At 38.4% G+C, this 25,515-nt stretch overlaps 1 protein-coding gene across 3 annotated transcripts in view; it reads left to right on the forward strand.

The window, feature by feature from the left end:
* POU6F2 (POU class 6 homeobox 2) overlaps window positions 1–25,515 on the forward strand; it is a 494,159-nt gene that overhangs the window by 108,918 nt on the left and 359,726 nt on the right. For all 3 annotated transcript variants that reach the window (XM_086697003.1, XM_086697004.1, XM_086697002.1), the window contains exon 2: window positions 975–1,146. In XM_086697003.1, the coding sequence (XP_086553129.1) occupies window positions 975–1,146 (172 nt within the window). The remainder of the gene's footprint in view (window positions 1–974; window positions 1,147–25,515) is intronic.

The raw sequence follows: 25,515 nt of genomic DNA on the forward strand, positions 1-25,515 counted from the left end.
CGTTTGTGCCAAAACAATATCATGCATCTTAGTTTGCAAATGGAATAGCAGGCTATCCTTGGAAAATACTTCTGATCCTAAGACGCCTTCCTAATGAGCTGAAGATTAAGCAGATTTAAATTATTGGGGGTGGGGGGAAGTTTGTCTTTTTCGGAGGTGATTTTTGTTTCCTTTTTCTTTAATGCTCTGGGCGTATGATGCTCTAGGTATCGGAAGTATTGAACACAGTTTGTAAGTATTTTTTTCCAATTTCTTTAAAAAATTTTTTTAAACCAATTTTTTAAAAATCGATTTTGCTGTGTATTGTTTGCTTTAAAATGTTCATTTGCTTTGGGGTCAGCTTCACGCCCAAATCTGGGACCAGGGAAGTCAACTTCTGAGGGTACTGATGCAATTTACATGAGAAATCTCTTTTATTCCATTGAAAGCATTTTGAGGACTCTTTTCTCCCTATCTCTTTTCTCTGCTCTGGGGATAGGGTTTAATTGCTTCTCCCCCAGGGAGAGTGCTTCTTAAAATAGCCCGTGGTTCCTCCATAGGGTGCTTCTTCCTTTTTAGTGTGTTGCTGAAGTACAAACCCAGCATTTTCTTTTTTCTTACTGCATTAAAGACGGAACAAGGTGTAAAAACATTCGCACAAAAAGCACATCCCACAATTAAAGCTGTGTTGGTTTAGGTGGCTTTCAAAGAAGTTTTTTTTCCCTTCTTCCCTCCGAAGCTTCCTGAATCTCTCACATGCTAGTTGAGCTTTAATAGGGTGGGGAGTAATGGAGAACTCCTCGGATCTGTAATAGCTCTTCACTTGACTGCAGCCAGCAATAACAGCGGGAGCAGCCAGAGATAAGAGAGAGAGGAGAGAGGGAGAGTGTGTGTGTGGAAGAGAGAGAGAGAGGAGAGAGGGAGAGGGAGAGAGGACACGCACACTAAAGCTGCCACTTTTTTTTCCTCCCCTTCACTCTTTTCCCCCATCCTAGGATCCAATGATAGCTGGACAAGTCAGTAAGCCCTTGCTGTCAGTGCGGAGTGAAATGAACACGGAGTTGAGAGGTGAGGACAAGGCTGCTACTTCAGACAGCGAGCTGAATGAGCCCCTGCTTGCGCCTGTGGAATCTAATGACAGTGAGGACACTCCCAGCAAGCTCTTCGGTAAGTCTGTCTAGGTATTTCATTTCAGCCCTACCATCTTGTCCAGAAGAGAGATCCACACCCCCCCCCCCACCTTTTCCCTGTTGTTCATTCCATTTTCTTGTAAGTGCTAAAGAGGAGCTGGGCATCTTGGAGGGGCCAAGCCACCGGGAGCCCACTCCGGCCGGCTAGCAGGGTGTCCTGCAAACTTTTCCCAGCAAGGAACTTCCTCACTGCTCCTTCGGGCTTATCTGATATTGCCAGAGTCCCCGGGCTAGAAATTATTAAAAAAAAAAAAAAAAAAAAAAAAGAAGAAGAAGAAGAAGGAAAAGAAGAAGAAGAAGAAGAAGATGGTAATAATAATCAGGAAATCGGTTCCATTGTGAGAATTGGTTAACATTTATTGAATAAATATCGACTTGGTTTCTGGTTGCTTTGCAGCCTTTTGTTAAGGGGAAGGAGAGTAAAGAGTTATTATCTGTAGTCAAAAGATGGAAGGGGGAACTGAGAAATATCAATACAAGCCTTTCTGTGCCAGGTAAACAAAGGTGGCCATGGGAATTGCTGGGAGATCTAACATTTTGTAATCACAATTAGAATGAGTATCTCTTCTTCTAAAAGGTGAGTGGGGAAGGAAAATAGGTCCTGTGCGTCCCTCCCCTACTGCCTCTTGCCTTGACCAGATGTTTATAGCCTCATCCTAAATGTGGAGGCAGCCCAGGACCTTTCAGGAATCTTTGTTCCATAAACAAAACAAGAGCAAGCAGAGTGCCACTCCAGCAAAGACATCTGTCATTCAAACAGATGACACTCTGTAAGCCAACTCAAGCAACTGTGATCTCTAATCAGAAAGGGGAGCGGGTTGTTGAGGCGCGTGACTGAGTGATGGATGGTGATAGATGTCTGTGCTGGAGGAGCACTTTATGGGATAGAGTGACATTAGGTTTTCAGAACACTTCCTCCTGAAACGCTTGCTTTTAATTATTTTCAAGTGCTTACATGCTGATAACACTGGATAAGCGCATGTAAACCTTAACCTGTTTATATACATGTGTAAACTAACCTGATATATACATCTGATTATATATGTATATATCAGGCAGACCACTGCTTGGGCTCAGTTTAAAAACATAGTCGTGTGCCTGAACTTCAAAGAAAAACAACACTATGGCACAGACTGCTTTGTTGAGAAAGTCATTAATTCAGCTGAAAAAAAAAATAAGCTTAATTTTTTTAGCCTCCAGGAAGAAAGCAGCTTCGATAGTTTGGCAACTTGAGGCCAGCTTCAACAGAGGATCTTTTCTCTGATTTGAAACACTCACTCAGTCAAACATGAGAGTGGTGTTGCAGAAAAACTTTCTGTTTCAGATTTTCTATTGGTAAAATACTGTTTTACAGTTACGAGGCTAACAGATCCCAGTTTCAAGAAATTCTGTCATATTACCCTGTTCTGGAAAAGCAGCTGTTCCACGCATATGGGTTTTCTATACGTCGGCATTAAGGTTTTAGCATTTTCCCTGTGAGGGAATATTTTGTTGCAGAGCAAGTTTTTACGTGTGTGGGGAGAATCATGTCCTAGAACACTCCTTGCGTTTCAGGGTGTTAGTGAGAGAAGTCAGATAAAATTATAAATTACAGAAAAGCAAGGCCATGCATGCTTCTGCCTCTCTGATGTTGAGTATCCTAATCCCAAGACCTTTGACTTGTGAAAAGTAATCAGCTGTGAATTCAACAGGACTGCGGATCCTGGATTACTTGTTCCTAAACTTTGCCTGTATTTGAAAAAAGTAAATGCATTTTTGTAGACTTTCGCCTAGAACCCCAACTTGTTTCCTTTTTCCTTCAAGTCAACTAATAGAGGAGTAATTAACATGGCTTCTCAATGTTTATTTCGATTTTCCACTGTTGGAAATTGTTGCAGATTTGTTATGTCACTTCTTACCAATTTGCACATGCAGAGAAATAAGCTTAAAAAAAAAAAACCCAGGAGGGCCAAAGAAATTCGAATTGAGTTCACTGAAGACACGTGTGAAGTGGAGTATTTATGGGTAATACTAAGGAATCGTAGTTTAGTTCAGAAATTGTAGTAGGTGTTAGAGTATGCCCATATTCACGTTCACATTTTCCACCTCTGAATTTGAGAGAGGGGACCCACCAAAACCTGCATCTTATATCTGATATTCCTTGTGTATCCACTTCATTTTATTTGGCCTCTGGAGTGCTTTTAAAACACAATGAGAATATTTTCCAGTTTCCAATTCAGTGAAGAAGCAACCAGTAGATGAACAATTTTGAAAACTTGAGGAAAAAATGGGAGACAGCCTAAGACAGAGGGACTAGGACATCCATCGGAGGAAGCACCCAATGTTCTCCGGGGCTTCCTTAGCTATTGGGTCCATTATGCTGTCTCCTGTTAATACGACTGGGACTTAGCCTTAGAAATTCCAGTTTATGTAACTGACTAAAACTTTCTAGAAGAATTCTCCCCCAGAATTTTTAGCAACTTTGGCCACACCTAATGGGTGATAATTTAATGGACCATCAGCTTATTTGACATGAATACGCTCAAGTGTTTTGGTTCTTATACGTAATTTTCATTGCACTCATTCCTTGACAATGAAGAGTTACATTTTTTCCTGAAAAACTAAGAGCATCCAGATTTATCTCCCAACAATGATTTTCTAATGCACTCTCTCCAACCATCATTGTCATAGCCTACACACTGCATTATTGAAAACTGTGTTTCGGTAATGAAAGGAGCAGATTAAGACAAATCGTGTGCATCTTGATTTGTTTACTTTTGTGGAGAGACATTCCCCAACAACAGGAGACAGGCAGAACTCCGTTGTGTCCTGTACCTGAAATTTCAGTCCTGATGGATTCCTTTGGAGTTGTTCCCCCTTCTGTTTCTTGTTGAAATTAGCAGTCCACAGGGCAAGTGTGTTTCTCTCACAGTATGGGCACCTTCAGCCCAAAACTGCAGGAGAAAGGCTAATACTGATGCCCTCTATGGGTAAACAAAGGAAATTCCAGGAACCATTGGGTCTTTTATGCCTCTCTTAAATTGCACCCTCTGCTCTTAACAGCATCCAAAGGGAAACATACTGTGCAGAATGTTTCAGTGCTCTGTGCAGCTCAGAATATACCAGAAGGAGAACCCAGAAGCCATATGCCAGCTTCAGTAGAAAGTTCAGAACAGGGCCCTTGTGTTTTATAAAGTAATTACATCAGAGATAACATTTTGCTTAACTTGAACAGCTATGGAAACTCAAGTACACTTAGGAGAGATGAATCCGCATTTCATTGAGAAACGTGTGGTTAGGTAGTTCTCTGTGATATCATTAAGTGGTGCATTATTTATTCTCGGAAAGCTGGTAGGATAACTGTCTCCTTTTTCGGTCCGTGACTGTATTATGCTGAGCTCTGAGCTGTAAGGAAACTGTATGGAGGAGAACAGACTTGGATATGAGGAGGTCGTATCAGAGAATCTGGCTCTGTGTCTCCCTGTGTTTCGGCTGCGAGATCAAATGAGTGATGCCATGCGGGACCAGGCATTTAATATGTGACTGGTGATGTACATATTCGAAACCATTCTCCAAACCGGCCTTTGGCGAACAATCTCAAAGGGAAGAGGTTGCTGTGTTTCTCTAGTGACATTTATAGCACTGTGTCAATGTGGTGCCTCATTTTTAGTTATGCTCATCAAGAATTCAGTGTTCCACATTCAGTCACATTGGATGCTAAAATTCAAATGGTAGCATCAACAACTTGGTCAGGAGGATGGCCACGGAAAGGATAAAAGTAATATATACCCCTAGAAAAATATCTGTACTAAAGTTTTGCCATGCAGTCTCAGCTGAAAAAGTGAGACCACATAAAACAGGCCCTAAATATTTTCTCCCATATATATTTGAAATTTGAAAGATGATTTATTAACAGTGTTCCTCCTGGAAGTATTTTTATTGTTTCAAGATAAACCTCATGATTGCTTTCCTCAAAGTCCCAACTACCTCGGGTGGCCGGGTTAGTCTGTGGCTTGCTGTTCAGTATTATCGTACTGTACATGAACTGGGCCCACAGCTCGAAAGCCTTGAGCTGAGATGTAAACAAAAACCCATTTATAAACATCGCACCCGAGGTAAAAAGCGATGGTTGGTTTTCTGTTATGATCTTGTGGTTTTCTAGTCTAAAAGAGATTGCATATAATGATACTTGTGAACGTGGGTATTTTCAATGTCATTTATCTGTGAACTTTTGGAAAAGGGTTGAAAGTTGGATGAGTGATTCTTCCTTGCCAGAAAATGTGCTATCTGTAGGGGTTTTCTTTTCCTTTCCTTTCTGTTATCTTTCTCATAAGAAACGTGCATTATAAGATTTTTTTTTTTTTTAAATTGCCATCCAGTTTGACTTGATTAGAATTTATGGCACTGGAGTTGTTTTCAATGACAAAAGGATAAAGGACTAAATTGTCTGTCACCCCTTGAGACAGTGGTCTCTGCAGGTCAGTGTGGAGGTCATTGGTAGGGCATTATGGGGACTGTACTTTGTGGTATGCTGCCTGTGTATAAGTGGGAGCCTTCATTACGGAATCACTGTCTTTATTACTTTATTTAAATGTCTCTCTCAAGGTTCCAATGCCTGGGACGTTTATAATATTCTGATAAAATATGCTGGGGCCGGTAATCAGTACATAGGGCTTAAGCCCCAGAAGGATTTAGCTGGGAGGCGATGAAGAAAATTCCCCGGAGAAATAGATTTATTTAACCTATGCATCATGCTTCTATATTTTTTAAAAGTTTTGGTATTCTGCTCGTGGAAGATTTTTCCTATTTTTCACTGAAGAAAGTGTGTTTTGTTAGGGAAATATTAAGGGAGTATATTTTTAAATCAACTAAATGACTTGGATAATAGATTCTATGCAAAAATAGTTACTGAAAAGAAACCAAAAGAAATCTGTATTTATGTAAGTAAATGAGGTGCATGACAAGGTATGGCTTAATGGGCTGTTCTCTGACTACTGAGGGGAAAAATGCACATTGAGATACATTTCTGAACATTGACGAAAACCTTACACACTTAAGCATTTCTTAAAAAAGACTCCGGGGTGTGTGTGGATAAATTCAGTCTTAGTGGGTTTTCCCCCCTAGAATACCACTGTAATACTGCCTGGATAAGTAAATCTGCTTTAAGTAGCGTTAATGTGTAAGTTTTGAAATAAAAATAAATCCATGTAACATAGCGCTGATGTTCAAACTTTTTAACCAGATCTGTTCGTGGAGCTATGCTCATTTCTGAGTGACTCTTTAATGGAGGACAGTGCACACTACGTGACATAAGATTCAGTGGGGACTCTCTCAGTGGCTCCCTTTTCTGTTTCTGCCGTGCCTGGGGGGCTCAGGTCAGACATCTGTTTAAAGAAGAAAGTTCAATATTGCCACGTCTGAAGATGCTCTCTGTGCTAACACATTAGCAAACCAAAATGCTGATACGGTTTTACATTTTTCTTTTATCTCGATGGCTATGATTCTCCTGTTTTGTTGTTGTTGTCATAAGGTCCTATGTAGAATTGGAAATAAGACGAAGTAATAGACATTGCATTAATCTGCACATCCACCCCTTCCAGTGATCTCATTTTGGTCTTTTCAGTGTCTTGGATATTTCTGACTTAAAGGTTACAGGGCATTACAGTGTTTTTGTAGTTCACCCAGACCAGTTTATATCATAATTAATAAATAGAGGGGCATTCCAGATTCAGGCTCGCAAGGCTCAGCCTTAAGTAGATTGCCTTCTTTCTCAATTACCTGATTTAATCATAGAGTTAGCATTATTCTTGTAAGAATTGACCAAATAAAAATTTCCCCCACTTGACAAATGAGACTTAAGTGAGGATTTCAAGGGGACCTGGCTTGCTGTTACTCAGTAAACAAATAATTTGTGAGAGGGCTGGTTCTTTCTTTGGTTGGTGATCTGGCTGGTTTATGTTTGGGGATTAATAATACATCAGACATTCACACATTGAAAAGAAAGTAGATGTGAAGGGTGCTGTTCTGCTACTGCGCTGCTCCCGATTATCCGGGCCCTTCCCCGGGTCCCGAGACCGGCCGAAGAGCAATCACATCTGCCCAAATCTGCACCTGGCTCTACTTAACATGTTTCTTGGTTTTCTTATGCTAAAGAAAAAGATAGCAAAGTGTTTATACCAAGCTGGCATCCTGTCAGGGGGCAATCTGTGTAAAGTTTCCCGCTGTCAGGTTAATAAATTTTTAAAAAATATCCAAAGGCAGAGGTAGCTGGAGAAAGCTCCCAGTAACACCTGCCATTCTCCAGCAGATGGGCTTCTCTTTAATATCCAGCGTGGCTCTGGAATTTTCTTGTTTGTTGTCTTCCGAGGTTCTGTACTTCGCTGGGGTTTTTGTTTGGCTTTCCTTTTATTAATGACATTTCGGTCTTTCTTTTAAAATGGCTATCCTTTAAAATTTCAAACATCTTCTTCTTACAAGGAAATAAGTGAGCGTAATTTGTTTCAGTCTGGTATTTGCAGTCGAACATACACCTTCATGCTATGAGCCTGAACGAGCTTCTAAACCGGTCAGCATTGGACTTTTCTTTGGGAATACCTCCGAGTAACATTTATATTAAAATCCGTTCGTTCATAAAGGAGTATCTGGGCTTTGGGTGTGTGGGGGCTTTCAAGGATGCCTGTGTGTTACTCATGTTGACCTGACTCAGTCTTTTTCATGTAAGCTCCCACCTTCTGATTCTCAAAGTCAGAGTTTATACAAATATGAACCAAGTGTGGACTAGTTTGGTAACACCTCTTACTCTATGTTGTGACAAAGAGCCAAAAATGGACTAAGCTTTTTTAATGTGAACACAGAGGTCAGCAAGAACAGCACTGACTCTCTTTTGGTTGAAGACAGTCTTTCGTTCTCAGAGAAATGGAAATAAACTTTGTTTTGTTAAGCATTCGAAGATCGTTTTTAAAAAACCACCTTATAAAATTGCACAGCTCCTGACATCTCTTCGTAAAATTAAGCTGCTACTTCTAAAAAACAATCCTGGTATGTTATATGAATGTCTATATTTTATTTGAGAATTGAAAAGAAAATCCATGCTCAAATTTCTCCTGCAGTCTTTCCTTTGAAAGTGCTTGTCAGGTCTGATACGTGGCGAGAATATACTGTTGTTTATTTTCATTAAAAAATTAGCCACCTGGAACAACAAAACTAATACGGTCTAGGTCACTTTTATTAGAGGACTGCTCTGCCCTCACAACTAATTGAAAATATAAAGAAAAGTGATCAGATTACAATGAGAGAAACTAATATCATTACACAGAAACTAAATGCTTAAGAGGTCCGCTTATACCAAAGACCATTAGAAAATGAGATTCTGTAATGAAACCTGCATTCATTAACATGGTTTAAAAAACGTTCCTAGTAAAAACCTAAAATAAAACCTGTTCATTTAGCCTGAGGACGAGGTAGACTATGAAGGTATTTTTAGCAGTCTCGGAACATCTCAATGATAATCAACATGGCATGATTTAACAATTTCACGGATGTGTTTGTCCTGCAATATATAGTTTGGCTTTAGCAGTTTCCTTGGTGTTTCATCTTTTTCTAAAACAATCAGTGTTTTCTAGATTGGTGTCCTTTCCAAATCTCATGTGACTTTGATTTCATTCTATTAATTAAAAAAACCCCACCAAACCCTAATTGTGACAAAAGTTTGTGAAAGCCAAGAAACCCCTATTTAAAGACTAATATTAGCATTGTGTTTTAAAGTAACAATGCTCATTTTTCATTTTCTCATCATGTCCATACTTTGTGGACATGTTTTCTTTCCGTTTTCTTTCCTAAGCGCTATGAACGCACTGCTACCCACATGTTTTACACACGTGTGTGCGTTCTCTGGTGTGTTCTCCATATTTTCCCCTGTGTTCCTATGACACTTCAGATTTATCTTCCTAAACTTGTAGTATGTCTATATTTGCTTTATCAAAACATTAATAAAGCCTAATTTACAATAATAAGCTTTTTTTTAGTTTATGCTATCTGTATATCACTTAAATGTACTTCTACTATACCTATGAACCTATGAATATTGAAACACATAGTTTCCAGATAAAATTCTCAAAATTAATAGTTTACCAATAAGGGACAAGCAATTATACTATTGCTTCAGGCGTAGTTGGGCTATTATCCAAATTTCAGTGTCTTCTTTGCAGCTGCTAACCACTGAGCATTTCTCAGAATTTGTGCAGTTAATTCAGTAAAGAGATTTGGGGGTTTCTGCACAGCTTGATTTATAGGGTATTTGTATATATATATATATATATATATATATACACACACACACATATATATAATATAAATATAAACTGTCTCAAGAAATATGTGTGTGTGTGTGTGTGTGTGTGACAGATCTTGCTCAAACTAGGAAAGACTCTTAGAATCTAAACATTAGGAGCCCAAGTATTTGTCTACCTGTGGGATATACACAGATTACAATATAAACAGTTATATTTTTTCTTTTTTAAGTAAAACGCATCTGTCTTATAGTTGGTAAGCACAATTTTGTGCCTGTGAGGATTTCGTGGACCTAAATATACACTTACCTGTACACATATCAAGATAGAATGGGGGTTTGATGCACAATAAAGAAATCACATTTTAAGCATTTGCTATTAAAATAGTATGGGGTACTTAATCTCCCTCTGCAGTCCTCCATGGCCACACGTGTGGTGATTTGTCTTTTAATAGCAATATGGCAAGATTTACTTTTATAAATTAATGGTTTGGGGTTACTTATTGCATGAGAGAATCACCACTGTTGAAGAAGAAGAGGGGCTGAGGGATTAATTTGATTTAAAAATGCAAACATTTGAAGCTGTTTATAAAGCATGAAAAATTATTACCGCAGAGTGAATTTTTGCCAAAACCAACCAAGGGTAGAAAGAATAAAACATCAAATGGAAAAACATATTTTCCTGTATTTAAAAATGTGTAGACGCTCAGGTGGAATGGGGGTGGGGGTGGAATGGCTTTTTCCAAACCTGCGTTTTTTTCTTTGATAGATCCAATTTCATGTAGCAAAATATTGCAAAATAGAAACACGTCAAAAAGAAAACATGCTGTTTTCAAAAGGAGAAGCATTGAAGATAGTGAAGAAAGCTAACATTTTAATGGATTCGCTTGCTATCCATTAATCTAACTGTAATCTATACATGGGTGAATAGTCAGAAAAGGGATCGTCTGGATTATGTGGGAAAACTTTCACAAACTTTTGGAAACAAACCTGCGTCATTATTTTAGATGTTGGTTGACTCATCTCTTTCTGATTCCTAAGATTAAGGCAGGTTTTACTCTTAAGAGTTACTAAGAAATTATTCAGATTTATATTTAATGCTGGTCTATTTCCTTGCTTTAATTAACAATTTTTTTAATGTTTATTTATTTTAGAGAGAGAGAGAGAGAGAGAGAGAAAGCACAAGCAGGGGAGGGGCAGAGAGGGAGACACAGAATCCAAAGCAGGCTCCAGGCTCTGAGCTGTCATCACAGAGCCCGACATGGGGCTCGAACTCACGAACAGTGAGATCATGACCCGAGCTGAAGCTGGACATTTAACCGACTTAGCCACCCAGGCGCCCCTCCTTGATCTAGTTTAGAATCTTCCGTTCTGCCATTAGCTTCCATGTTTAATGTAATTTGCTAACATTCCAATCAGAATCTGCAGGCAATCAGAAAAGTGTCAGCAATTAGGCACCATGCTTCAAAAGGGATTAATATCTATAGTTGCCTGCTGAAAATGATCAAAAGCAAACAAAAAAAGACCCAGAACTGGTCAGATTGGACATTGCTGATGGTGTGGAGATGGTTGCACTAGCTTAGGGTGGTAGCTACCTGTCTTGTCATCCTTAGTATATCAATATGTTTTTATAATGATACAATCACCTAAACCCTGTAACAGTTTATAGTCCTTCTGAGAATTCTTATGGATTCTTAGAGTGACGGAGGTCTGAGAAAAGATCTTGAAAGCTTTCACAAAACCTGGCTGGGTGACAGAAAACTAGCACGACTGTGATTTAGCAGCTATGGAATCCCATTGACTGGGAACATCATTAAACTTTTAAGTTAAAACAAAACCCACAAAACAAATGGTAGATACGAAGGGTGAGGGGCACCCAATTTCGGACAGCCGAAATTAAGAGGTGCCAAAGGCTCTGCGAGGAGAGGCCAAATTCAGCAAGCCCAATGTTGATCTTGCTATTCTACTTAGAAAGGGGATTTTGTTGATATACTGTTCTCAATATTATGAGAGGCCCTGGAAATTAGGGCCTTTCCTTCATGGGATCTATCAGACTTGGTCGTTGTGTTTTCATTTTCCCTGGCTATTTTTAGTCAATGGTAAATAAAGAACTTGAATTTGGAATCTGGCACCAGTGAGATCACAAAACCAGAAACAGCAGGAAGTAACCACAACAAGTAATTTCTCATCAGTGTATGCAAGGTAGACCTCAGTCCTCTTAACATTTGTAACGCTGCTAATTTCTGTGGACTTTTAAAAACACGCTTCCACATGAGCTCTCAAAACCCATAAAAGTGTGGCATGTAAAGTAAATTGTTTGTCACTTGCTGACGACCTGCCATATTTATTGTCAGGAGAAATGGACATTAGTTGGGAAAGCAGTTGTTAAAGGCCAAACAATTTTTAAAGATGGCAAAGATGCGCGAGGGTTTTCCTTTTTCTAACAATGAGCCGCCCCTTCAGACATCAAAAGACAAGATAATAAGACACTTCAAGCACAATTCAAGATTATATTCAACATCTAAAGGCTCATCTCTTGTCAGTTTGCATTTACTCTTCCAGGGATGTGATGCTTCTATCATCTTTCTGTCAAGGGGAGTCTGGCAGAAGAGGCGAGGGCTCTTATTTCACACACTTAGGGTTTTTTTTTTATCAAATAGCCCACACTCGTTCTGATTCAACCAAAATGGGGGGATAATTTGAAGAAGGTCATGCACAAGCGCAAAAATCTCATATTGATTTGTGTGATTAGAAGGCATTAAAATTGCACGTTTATGTTAGTCGCTGAGATGTTTTGTCAGTTTATTTGGTAATACACTTTTGCAGCCTAGGGGGGAGAAAAACAGATGACTTAAAATTTAAAAATAGATAGCTGAAAGCTGAAATTGGTTCCTTTAAAGTGACCGTATTTGAACATTTAACAAGTGAACATAAAAATAATTTAATGATTTAGTTTAACAATATTTGAAATTAGCTTCTACAACGAAATGCTTCATTCAGTATAAAGGAAAACAAACCAGTGGTGCCTCTCTGAGGAAAGAAATATATATGTGAGATTATTTTTTAAATACTTTAAACATTGATTTCATATCTTTAATATATAGATAAAGGGGGATGACATTTTCAATATAAATATAATTATGAGGCTATTTTATAATGGTCATCAAATTTTTAACATTTTGTACTCCTTGAAATTACAACATCATTATATTGGTCATTTTATGCCATTCTTAGTATATGTGCCCTTTTCCAGAGAGGGTACTAAAGAGTCAATAAAGGAGTTTTCAGGTTATTATTATTCTTTGTCAAAATTTATCACATTTCCTCCTTCGTTCTCTGACGGTCACAAAGCTGTACAAGATAACGTTCTTTTTTTTTTTTTTTTTTCTTCTTCTTCTTTCTGGTGGAGGGAGGACATCTAGAGAAGTTAGAAGAACCAGCTTTTCCACTCAAAATAAAACAATTGGTGAAAATAAAACCATGATATCCGGGGATCATTTCTCTATTGAATCTTTGAAATTACTCTTCCTAGGAATTTTCATCAACTCTTGGTGTCTTCATTTCTCATATTTCTCTTTTATGCTGTGAAGTGTTCTGAAGCTGACTTTCATACTTTTGTGCTGCTTTCAGGTATCGAAACAAAAAAGATACGCATATGTACAATGGAGTTACAGCATAAGTTGAGTAAAAGTGAAACCCATGGTTTTGTTCTATTTGTTACACAAGCCTTTTCCATGCTGTGGGGTTTATGCATTCCATATTCAACCCACTCAACAACAAATGTTTGTTGAGTACCTGTTCTGTGGTGGGAGCTGTGCTGTGCTCTCTGGACTCGGTGGAGAAAACACCAGAAGGAATCGACCACCCAGTCTTGCTCACCCACCACACTGGGTGCCGAGGTTGCAAAAATGAACCAGGCATGGTCACTCTAACCCTCAGTAGCCTGCAGCCAACATTATATATTGACTTTCCATTTACTTCATTGTTTCCTGTGACTCTTTGGGAAATCTCAGTCTTCAAAACTGTGCATTTCCAAAGTAGTTCATTGCTCAGAAGCCTAAACATTTGAGAAAAACTATGATGCCCAAAAAGTGAGGAAGAATTTTCGAAAGCATTATTAAGTGATTCGGACAAAAGGCATGGATGATGTTTTCATCATGGAGTTTGGTGCTGATCCTGTAAAACAGGTGTGATTCTTTAGCAATTGTTTCCTGGTCATGTCCAAAGGAAGAATTAGCTAGATGTATCTTTTCCTCCCCGTCTCTCCTGCCTCCTTTCTCCTCCCAAGAATCTTGTTGGTTTATCATGTAACATAATGTAGTAGGTCAAGGCTCTGGAGTCTTGTGTTTTGTTAGCTGGTTGGGCCAGGAACATAATGGGGTTAGGCCTCAGCTTCCCCATTTCTATATGGAAGAATTGATGGTACTTCATAGGGAAGCTTGAGGTTGAAATGAGGTGATGTGTGTGGAGCCCTACTAAGTGCCCAGAATATAACCAGCATTCAGCAAATGTTAGCCATACCATACTTTATTAAGAGTTGAAAATTAACTTGCCTTTTTGGATGGAATTTGGTTAATTTTTAGCAACAGGTATCAGAAAACCAACAAAAAAAATTTCTGAGGCTTTCAAAAATTAGCCATGCACCTCCCCGAGGAAACATCAGCGCCTACCCCCCCTCCCCCTCCCGCCCCGCCCGGCCCCTGCCCAGGCCAGGGCTCTCTTGGCCAAAGTAAAGTTCTGGGGATCTTTTTCTCTTGATGACAACACCCCTTCCTTCTTCAGGGCATTGGACACTGCTTTCTTCCAGAGTCCATTTAGGAAAGGATTCAGACTTGTGAATAGATGACAAGCAGGTTCTAGAGGAAGCCATAATTCACTATTTTCATGTTGGGGAGTATGTGGGCAGTGCGATGGGCAGGGATGGAAAGGGGCAGTTACATATCTTACTCTTCTCTAAATTTAAAATATTGGAGTGTGTGATTCTTTCAGATCATAGAAATTTTAAAAATAATGCTGGCATCGAGAAGTGATATGTAACCAGATGTCTGTGGGCGACAGCAAATGCTTCTCTAACTTGCGGTTGGGTCGGTACCCTGATGGCAGCCTGCCTTTCGGTGGTTTCCCTCCAAGGCATGAGTCGTCTCTCTAAGGGAATTTGCCAGATTTCAGGCCAGGCACTTATTTCTTTCTACCTGGACCGTATTGTTGCCAAAATTAGAGACGTAACAGTTGCCTCCAATGAAATGTTTAGAGATCTTCCTGAGGATGGTCACCATATCAAGGTGAACCACACAACATTTTAGAGAGAAACTGTCCGTTGAACTTGCATGAAGACGGGAGAAGAATGGCTCAGCAGAAGAATTGTAACCAGGGTTCCTATCACTGCTCCTGAGCCACGCAAAGGGGTATGACTTCTTGTGCCTCCGTTTCCTCTTCTTTAACACCAGAGGTCAGATAACAATCGGACAAGGTGTTGAAGATTACGTAAAGGAAGGCGAGTGAGGTGCCTACATATTGGGGGTGTTTAATAAATGTGAGTTTCTTTCCCCCACTTCTTAGACCAATAGTGTTGCCTTTATCAGGTCTGAGAAGTGACTCTGTAGGGAGTGTGGATCCAGACATTAATAGTTAGATGAAGTAGAGGTTTTGAACCCTAAGATCTGCTTTCCTAATCTAACTTTTTCCATGAAAGCCAAAACTGAGGCTAGAAACAGAGAGAATAATCTCTGTTCCAGAAGTAGAGGAGATTCAGTTAGGATGTGGATCCTCGCTGTACCAGTGGGGAGCTCTTTTCTGCCTCCAAAGTAAAGCACTCCTCACAAAGGGTTAGTTATGTGGTAAGTATTGGATTATGGCTGCAAGTAAAAATCCACAGCGTCTCCATTCCTTTGGGAATTTTCATAGTCAATGTTCATTGGGACTTTCTAATCTTGCAGAGTGAACCCTTTATACATTTTTTTTTTAAAAATGAATAAACCAAAAATAAAATGACAACCTCAAAAAGTCTTTCAGGGCAACGTTTCTAAGAATTGAAAATATGGTGCAATTTAAGTAGGTTAAGTTGACATTTGAGCCCATATTTAGGGGGAAATGTGTTATTACATTTATTAAGGGTATTTAGAGATTTTCGTGGATATTACTAAAACCTTTTATAGACACCAAAGTAGTCAGGATGACTCCAGGAGCAGCTCTGTGTTGTTGTTACCATGGCAACCCCACACATTTTTAATTACATATTTACCCATGCCCCTTGCACTTTTGTCAGAAATTATTGGCACTTCTAAAGCCACTTACTTAACGTGTGTCAATTGATATTAATAAATAAAAAGTGATATTGAGAAATATTAAATCATACTTTCAAATTGAACTAATGTACATGTTTGTGTTAATGTTAAATTAGACGAGGCAAACTTTCCTTGAAGCCAGTGGCAGTGACCATCCCCTTCATATAATGTGCCTATTTGACAGTTTTGACTTTCTTTGCTGAGCGTACAGGACGTTTTGTCCCTTGGGAAGAAAACTCACCTCCTCATACTGTGGCCTCGATTGGGTACAGATTTATTTACTGAGCTTCTCTTCCAGCTCTGATAAATGTGAGTTGTACCTTTCCCCACACCGTTCCCTTCTAGCCACCGCCTAGAAGATACCTTCTTCCAGCCCTGCATTCAAGGGCTGAACCATCCAGTTTTTCATATTTTTATAAAAATGAGTTGTATGTTTAATCAGTCTTGACTAAAAGTCACTTAGGAGAAAAATTGTTTCTTCTAGGTAAGATTTTTTTTTTTAACTGATTTCTCTGCTTTTATGTCTCCTGGTGGCTCAAAGATCTTCTTTCCTCAAAATCTTCAAGACTATCACAGTCTTAGACACCCCTAGGAATTTGTAGCTTACATTCTTCATTTAAATCTTAAATCCGGCTTGTATTAGACTTTTTTAAAGGTGATTCACCTCACGAAAATGGCAATATTTTTACACTACCATTTGGAAGGACGCTTTGATTCTTAGTCTTCTGCCCCTCAAAGAGGCATTTTTTTCCTATAAGACACCAGTCTCTTAGAGGAAAATCTATAGAACGTATATAGCCATACACTGTTAGCTCCTATCCCTTCATTTCAATTAGGTGAAAGGGGCCAGGTGCAAATAACCATTTAATATCTTGATGTGTTCTCTAAGCTGCTTATAATGAACTTATTGAGAGGTTAATTTATTTAGATCCACTTACCGAGGGTGTCCCCGTCTGCTGCCCCTTCCCCTTTCTGTGGTCAAAATATTTTGGCGAAGCTTCTTGATTTCACATATTACAATGAATCTTGCCTTCCCTCGCTTTCCAACTAACCCCTCATTTTTTAAACCTCTTTTGCAGCCATTTCCAGTGTTTGCCTGGTATTATAATGACTTGTGCATTTGTCTGCCTTCCTTGCTGGGTAGCAAGCCCCTAGAGGATAGATAATAGATCTTGCATATATTAAGTGCCAGATAAATGTTTTTTGAATTGAACTGCTTCTGAATTGGATGTTTCTGGACATCATCCACACTTGGTAAATACTTAACTGAATATTAAGAGGAAATAGACTCTATCCACAGGAGTCTACTCTCCAACTAAAGGAAGAATGTGTGTGTGTGTGTGTGTGTGTGTGTGTGTGTGTGTGTGTGTGTGTCAACAAAAATGAATAAGAAAACAAAAGTAAAGAAGTGTTTGCTTACAGTCAACAAATATTTATTGAGCACTTTTGCGTAAAGCGTTGTACAAGGGGCTGAGAATGTGATAATGAATTAGACACACTTTGTCCCTGTTTTCCTAGAGTTTAGAGATGTAGGGAACTGGTTAGAAGTGTTTTGCAAGTACTGGATGCTATAGAAATGAATAAAGAAGGACATGACTCAGTCTGAGGGTCAGGTTTTCTGATGGACATTGAGTGAACATTATTGGATGTTACTTTGGCAAAGTACTCCTTTCCAGTTAAAGATAGTCTTGGTGGAACTGGCAAACAAGATGTTCCATCTTTTCCAGGACAAAGAGATTGTATGTGCCCCAAAGTAGATAATTAGTTTGTTCTCTCTTGGGAAGATAATTCTTGAACTGAGTGATCCAAGTATTTAAAAACAGCTCCATGGAGTGTGTGTACATGGTGGTGATCCTAGAAAATGCCAGGAGTTTTTACCACCTTGATTCCTGGACGAGCCTTGAATAACATCTTTTCAGAAATCTAGATATTTAGCATTTTCCCTTGATTCCATGACTACCCCAAAACCTTACAACAAATTTTTTTCCTCCTTTCTCATCTTTGCTTAAGTAGGGCCAGTCTAGGTTCATGTTCCTTGCAACGGAATAACCCTTGTAACACTGGTATGTTTGTGATCTCCAGGGCTACATTTAGGCAAGACATTTTTCTAAAATTGCTTCCTCGGAGTTAGAATGGAGAAGTCAGTCCAGGCTAGGCAAACAGCATGGGCAAAGGAACAGAGTGAGAGAGGTGTGGTCAGCTAGAACTTTCTCTGGTGGGAAGTAAGGAATGAGAAGAATTCTAATTCATCCTGGTAGAAAAAGGGGGGGGGGGGTAGCACCAGGTGGAGTGTTAGTTACGAATTACTGAAATCTGCCTCTGAATTAGCTAAGCCAAGAAAGCTTAAGGGAAACTACACAGGCTTGGGGCACCCGGGTGGCTCAGTCGGTTGAGCATCCGACTTTGGCTCAGGTCATGATGTCACAGTTTGTGGGTTTGAGCCCTGTGTCAGACTCCGTGCTGACAGCTCAGAGCCTGGAACCTCCTTCAGATTCTGTGTGTGTCTCTTTCTCTCTGCCCCTCCCCCGCTCATGCTCTGTCTCTCAAAAATAAATAAATGTTAAAAAAAATTAAAAAAAAAAAAGGAGAAACTACACAGGCTAAAATTCTAAGGGTCCCTCCCATTCTTCCTGCCTGGCTTCGGACCCATCCAGAACACCACCACCAACACTGTACTAAAACAAAAAGTTTTGACACATAAAGTAATGACACATAATGTCATTACAATGATAAGGTTCTTCACATTGTCTGTGGCTGCGTTATAACCCAACCCCAAACTCTTAGTGGCTTATACAATGACAACATTTATTTTGCTTACAGATCTTCAGTTCGGTGATGGGTTGGTAGAGTCCATGCGTTTCTCTTACCCTTGGCTTCAACTGAGGCAATTCCAAGGCTGGTGGTTGGAATCATCTGAAGGCTTGTTTCTTCACATGTCTGGTGGTTGATGCTAATTGTTGGTTAGGACCGTTTCTGGGATTGTTGACTGGAATACTTATGTATTCTCCATGTGACTTGGGCTTCCTCTCACTGTGGTGGCTGGGTTCCAAGGGCAAGGAGAAAGAGAGAGAGAGAGATAGGAGAAGTGAGGGGAGGGGAGGAGAGAAAAGGGGAGAAAAGGGAGGAGGGGAAGAGGGAAATGGGGAGGGAAAGGGAAGGGAAGGGGAAGGAAGGAAAGGGAAGGAGAGAAGAGAAAGGCAGTGGAATCTGGCTTTCATAAACTAGACCTCTCTACCTTATCCTTGGAAATCAACAGCGTCACTTCTACCACTTTCTATTCATTAGAATCATGAGTCATTAAGGTTCCCTCATATTTAGAAAGAGGGGAACTAAAACTCCACTTTTTTGATGAGGAGACTGTCAACAAATTTGTGGAAAGTTATAAAACCACTACAAAAGCAATATTACTTGTACACATTTATTCCTTTTCTCTCTGATAAACTAAAGTAAGGAAATGTTGGGGTGCCTGGGTGGCTCAGTTGGTTAAGTGTCCGACTCCTGATTTTGGGTCGGGTCATGATCTCACGGTTTGTGAGATCGAGCCCGGCGTCAGGCTCTGTGATCAGAGCCTGCTTGAGATTTTCTCTCTGCCCCTCTCCTGCTCACGTGTGCATGTGCATGTGCACGCATGCATGTCCCTCTCAAAATAAATACGTAAACATTTAAAAAATATATTTAAAGTAAGTAAATGCCTTTTGGGAGGTGGTGTCTTCTTGTTAGTGAATAGATATTCCTAACAAAATCAGAAGATTTTGTTTGAGGCAAGGTGAAATGGATAGCTTCTACCCCATGTAATGAGCATAGATCAATTCTCTTTTAGATATCTGTGTGTCCAGTTCTACAGAAAGTTACCTTCTTTATCACTTTCATTTTTCTTAGAGATGAAGAGGTTTAGTTTAGAGTTTGGAAGCTGGGTCTTTATAAACACGAGAAAAATAAAGGAAGTCTCATCTTAGGGTGTCAGGGGCAGACGGAGGGTAGAATCCGAAAGTCCACTATGTCTACGCTTATGACAGACCATTGGTTATAGCAAATGAAAACAGATTTCCCAAACCTCACATATTAAGTTCAATACATTTCTCTTTGGTAATAACTGGAAGAAATTTCAGTGATGATAAACCATTTCTGAGCCTTTATGTCTACCACTAGACACTGTAAGGAAGGATGGACTGGTAAAAGAAAGTTGGTACATTTGAAGGCATTTCATGTAATTATTGTTGTTTATAAGAAAATCATCCGCACCACAATTTTCTAAAAATCTTCAAAAATTAAATGAATTCTATGCTTGAGAGTTTCGTACTTCAATTTTTTTTCTGACTCTACCTAAAATATTTCCTCTTTAAACACATTGAATTCTTAATTGATTCCCCATTTTCTGACGTCTAATGATTTCTATCAAGAACGATCACCAGAGGCAAGAATGTGTATTCCTGGTGTTTTAGACAGACACATATATACATGAAATATAAGGTTTTTTTCTGGTTCTGTTGAGAAAAGTGGGGACGCAAAGACCATATTAAAACCCAGAGTTATCTGTGGTTATTTTAAGTATGGACCCAGCAAATTAAAATTTGCTCAACTGCTATGAGTTGCTCAAATAGTGGCCAGACTAAGCGGTTTTTATTAACTGTAAAAGTCATGAACTGGATTCTGAGGTTTCTCTTCCACTATGATAAAAATTCTAGCTCCGAATCTTATTTTCCTTGAACCAGTACCCTCCAGCCCTCCTTTCCTCCAGGAAATACATAAGAAGCCAGGATGGAACCTTCCTGAGTGCCAGCCTTCTCACACAGTGCTGTCAGTGAATGAGCCCAGATGGGAAGGGAAGCAGGGCACAATGAGAAGATGTCCAGTTTGTAGCTTGTGACCATTCTCTGTAGGTCATGGCATATGCCACAAACGTGCAAAATGAAATGCCAGTCTGCAGAACCCTTCACAAAAAGGTTTCCTTTACATCCAAATAGAAGAACTTCATAGTAAAGGAGATTTCCGAGTGTGTCTATAAGGGAAACGTCTCTTACTTCCAGGCTTTCTTTAGTGATGATGGTGGTGATAATGATGATTACATAGATTAGCGTTTTCAAAGTATGTTTACTCGCAGAAATTCCATGAGGTAGATGTTTCCCAGGATTTGGTGGTCAGACTTCAGGTAACATAGAATTTATAGAGTTGTGAGCCTTGTTTTTCTCCACTACTTAAAGCCTTATGGTGGCTGCCTATTGACTTCAGAATAAATTTCAAACTCCATAAAATGGCGCCTGTGCTCCTTGCTTACCTGTAGGTGATCTACAATCACACTGTAAGAAAATGCTTTTTTGTAGCTTGCCCTTTCCGTATTTAGCATGTTTGTATGTTAACTATATATGGTAAACGTTTTTCTAAACAAACAAACATTTTTACAGCAACAGCTTAAATGACTATGAAATATTCTTTCATATGGGTGTGTCTATTTATTTATGTATTGGCTTTGTAGCAAGATAGTTTTCTTTAAAAATTTTTATTAAAGAATAACTAATATACAATATTGTATTAGTTTCAGGTGTACAATATAGTGATTCAATATTTATATACATTACAAAATGATCATGATAAGTCCAGTTACCATCTCACAGTAAAAAGTTATCACAATATTATTGACTATATCCTTGTGTCTTATGGATTTTATAACTGGAAGATTGTACTTCTTAATATTTCACCCGTCCCCCACCCTTTTCACTCTGGTATGCAACTAGTTTGTTCTCTGTATCTATGAGTCTGTTTCTGTTTGTTTTGTTTGCTCAATTGTTTTGTGTTTTTTTTTTTTTTAGATTCCATATATAAGTGAAATCACACAGTATTTGTCTTTGTCTGATTTATTTCGCTTAGCATGTACCACCTCAGTCCATCCATATTGTTGCAAATGGCAAGATTTTGTTCTTTTTGATGGCTGAGTAATATTCCATTGTGTATATATACCATATCTTCTTTATCCATTCATCTAGAAATTAACTTTTAGGTTGCTTCTATATCATGGCTATTGTAAATATTGCTGTGATGAACATAGGGTGCATATTGTCATTTATTTAATTAATCCTCTGTAGTTGAACAGATTGTTTCTAATTTAAAATTAAAATTTAAACAATCATTTCCTTAGGATTAATTAATAGAATTACTAGATTAATAAACATGCACATTTTAAAGCCCTCCGAAAAAGATACACAAATTTATATATTTATGAACTATATTTGAGACTAATCATTTTCTGACTCTTTCACTGAATTTGATTTTTTAAAATTATTTTTCGTATTGGATAATTTGATGGGTGAGTAGTGGGATTTCTTTTACTCTGCATTTCTTTGATTACTAATCAGACTTAAATAGTCTTTTTGTGAGTTCTGGCTAGTGGTAATTCCTCTGTGAATTGCCTGTTTTTGATTTCTTCTGTTGGGGAATCCATCTTTTTTCTTATTGCTTTATGTAAGCTTTTTATATAAAAAGACCCCAGTATTAATTTTCCCATACTTATCAACTTCAATAGACTTTGCTAGATAAGAGCAAATAAAACATAAACAAAAGTATGAAAGGCACACATTTTCTTTTGAATTAGCTAGTTATCTAAAGACCAGCAATTTTTTACACATGACAGAATACTATAGTGGTTGTAGTTCCTGGCAAGAAAGAGATCGCACACTCAAATTTGTTAAATTGAGTAGAGTGTAATGATGACACTATTTAGAAAAGTTTAAATAGAATGTAGGGAAATAAAAAGTATAGGAAACCTCCTCCCCAAAGGTTAGTCACACAGTGTCTTTATCACCCTTGGACTTCATCATCCTTGGACCCACGCACTCGCCCTTTATCTGAACAGGTAAAGTTACCTTGGAAGGGTAAAGGAGCAGCAGATACCAGAACTCAGAAGGGGAGTGTCATTTGGATAGGACCACGTTTGTTACATGATACAGCCATCCCTCGACCCCCCCAGGAAGAGAGACGGTGGGGGTGGGGGAGGGTAAATGTCCCAATTTTATTCTCTTCTTTCCTTCCACTGACAAAACTCAACTGGAAACTAGAGAGAATAAAAGGTTTTGGTAGTCCATATAGGTGAGACTCCTAGAGGACTGAACAAGATGGAAAAGAGTAGAGTGATAATCTGGAAGGACACATGGTTTCAGCACAGTGCGATATAACTATGGTTCTGGAATTGGTCTCAAGAAAGCTCAAGTCGCCAGCCTTGCCACTAACTGTTATTTAACACCTATGACTTTCACCTGTAACATGAGGATGACCCATAGTACCTGCCTCATATGGTTATTGTGATAGTTGGAGTTAAAGCACTTGATATAGTTTTGACATATAGGGTGTAAGGAGGCCGGGATGTTTTGTTTCTCTTTCTCTTTGCCCCTCTTCTTTAATAATCCCTGCTTCTACCCTAGCCTGGCTGCTGGTTGGGATCTCGCTAGGCACCCAGAGTATAAATCCTCAGGGACCAACCTTAGTCCTTTCCTCAGAACTCAGTTTGAGAGTTCATGGCAGTGACTCCCACCCAGCGTCCAGATCCGCACATCATCCTGAGGATCCTCTGACTGCCGACTCAGGGGAGGCTGCGGGCTACCTGTGCCATGTCCCCAGATATTTTACCATATTCATCCAGCCTAGTCACTCTCCAGCTGTGGCACACACACTCAGGAACTTTCTCCCAGAGATGCTTTCACTTGCTCTGAGAAACTATAGTATAAAATAAATGCACTCCCAAAACGGTAGTTTTTTTTTTTTTCTCATTCTCACAATAACCATATGAGATGGGTCTCTAGGAGCTATCTACAGACTTTTGTTTCAGCGTTGGTTTTCTGGATAAAAAATAAAACAAAATCATCAAACCAACAAAATAAGTGTGCAGAGAGGTTTGTAGATTGAGTATGCACTGTCACATTTTCTAGATAATCATTTGCAACAAAAAGCATATCTCCTTTGTAGCATAAATAGAAGAATTTCCCAATCAAAACTAAAATAAAATTTCAAAAATACAATTATAAGCAAAAATTACTTCAGTTATGCATTGGGTTTCCTAATTTTCCTAATTATTATTAGTTTCTGAATGAAGTAAGGTTAATTCTATTATAATTATTGTCATTTCAATACTCACTAATAGGTATGAAATTGTCAGATTGTGTTTGTTGGGATTAATCCAGGTATTGATATTTAGCGTGAGTTGGTATTTGGGAAGGAATAAATTTTCCCTGATAAATATGAGCATAAGGTGTCCATGCATATGATCAGAGATTCCTTCCATCTGTTTGACAAGGATTTTAGATTATTCTAAGAAGCAACTTTAGTTCTTAAGTATGGGCTTACAATGTTTTTATAGCATTAGTAAAAAGAATTGTTTGATTTCATAGAGTAATTTATGTCACATTTAAGTGACTTAGAATAAATATTAGAGATGTAGTTCTGGTACATATATTTACAGAGTAGGGAATATAAATCATATGAGTGGCATTGCTGAGGAAGTTATTTTGGGCTTAAATTTTAAGTAATAGTTTCAAATTAAATCAATGATTCTATGGCTCAAGAGGGAGTCTAGTAGATCAAGGTAGATTTTGAAAACTTGGATATCTCTCCAGGTCTATCACCAGTGATGTACTGGAACCAGCTCATGCTGGCTCATGAGAGACTATTGTTACATTCAGGAATTTTGTGAACCAGTTGTTAAATATAGTCACAATTAAGAATTAAATTACATAATGCTATAATTATACAAATTATATTTTAAAACAAAGGAAATAAATACTCAAAACTCATCGTTTTCTAAATGATCATTTTTCTATACTTTATTTTTTATGCCTTTATTTATTTATTGTATCTTAGTGGTGGAAATGCTATATAGTGATATGGTGTGACTTTCCCCAGCCCTACATTCGGTGAGGTCACGTTGGTAGCTTGAAATTACCATGGAGAGAGTATTTCTACCATGAAAATGTGCAAATACTAAAAATTAGGACTTCATTGATTGTCTTGTTGATTTTCTAGACTTGAGAAAGTGATGGAGAAAATGCTAATAATGTAAATTAAAATTAAACATGTGCTGTCTCTATAAGTATATTATGAATAACACGAAGAAATGAATAAATAACTCTTTCAGCATTCAAAAAGTATTATATGATTCTACAAAGAGGTCCCTTATGCCATTAATTGATGAACGTGTGAAGTTCCAACATGAGTCTTCAGTATTTCACTTTCCTCTTGTTAACGTAAATGAAAATGTCCACCAATATGCAGTCAGAATGTTTGTCAATGGCATGAGTGGTTTTTTTTTTGTCAAATCAGATAGTAATCAACCATTTATTTGTAGTCTAATTCTGCAACACTCTTGTTGATGATAGAAACTTGCAGTGGATTTTGTAGGAAATAGTAAAATAACAGAATTATAGGTATACAGAATTTTAAATAAGTAGTATTGTACTTTTTCTACTATTTGTAAACTGTGTTACAGTTCTTTATGTCAGCTTATAATAAATGCATGTGCACGTGTATATGCATACTTTGTTTCCCCCAGAGAGCTGGCTGTTAAGCAGTTCTCAGCACACAGTTGATTGGATGCTGTTAGTTCTAAAACAAATCTGGGAAACTCTGTATCTTAGTCTCAACATACTAGCTTTAGGTTTGTGGGCATCCACAAAGAGATTCAGAAGTTTTGTTAGGAATTATATGACCCCAGAAACATCATGAAGACTTTTAGGAAGAATTTTTATAGGAGCGTTTTACCTTCAGTACCAATTTATTTTTTTGTTTTCTTACAAGAAGAAACAGTTATGAATTA

This window comes from Puma concolor, chromosome A2, assembly GCF_028749965.1.
Source record: "Puma concolor isolate L17-30 chromosome A2, mPumCon1.1.hap2, whole genome shotgun sequence".
In the NCBI taxonomy this organism is placed as follows: domain Eukaryota; kingdom Metazoa; phylum Chordata; class Mammalia; order Carnivora; family Felidae; genus Puma; species Puma concolor.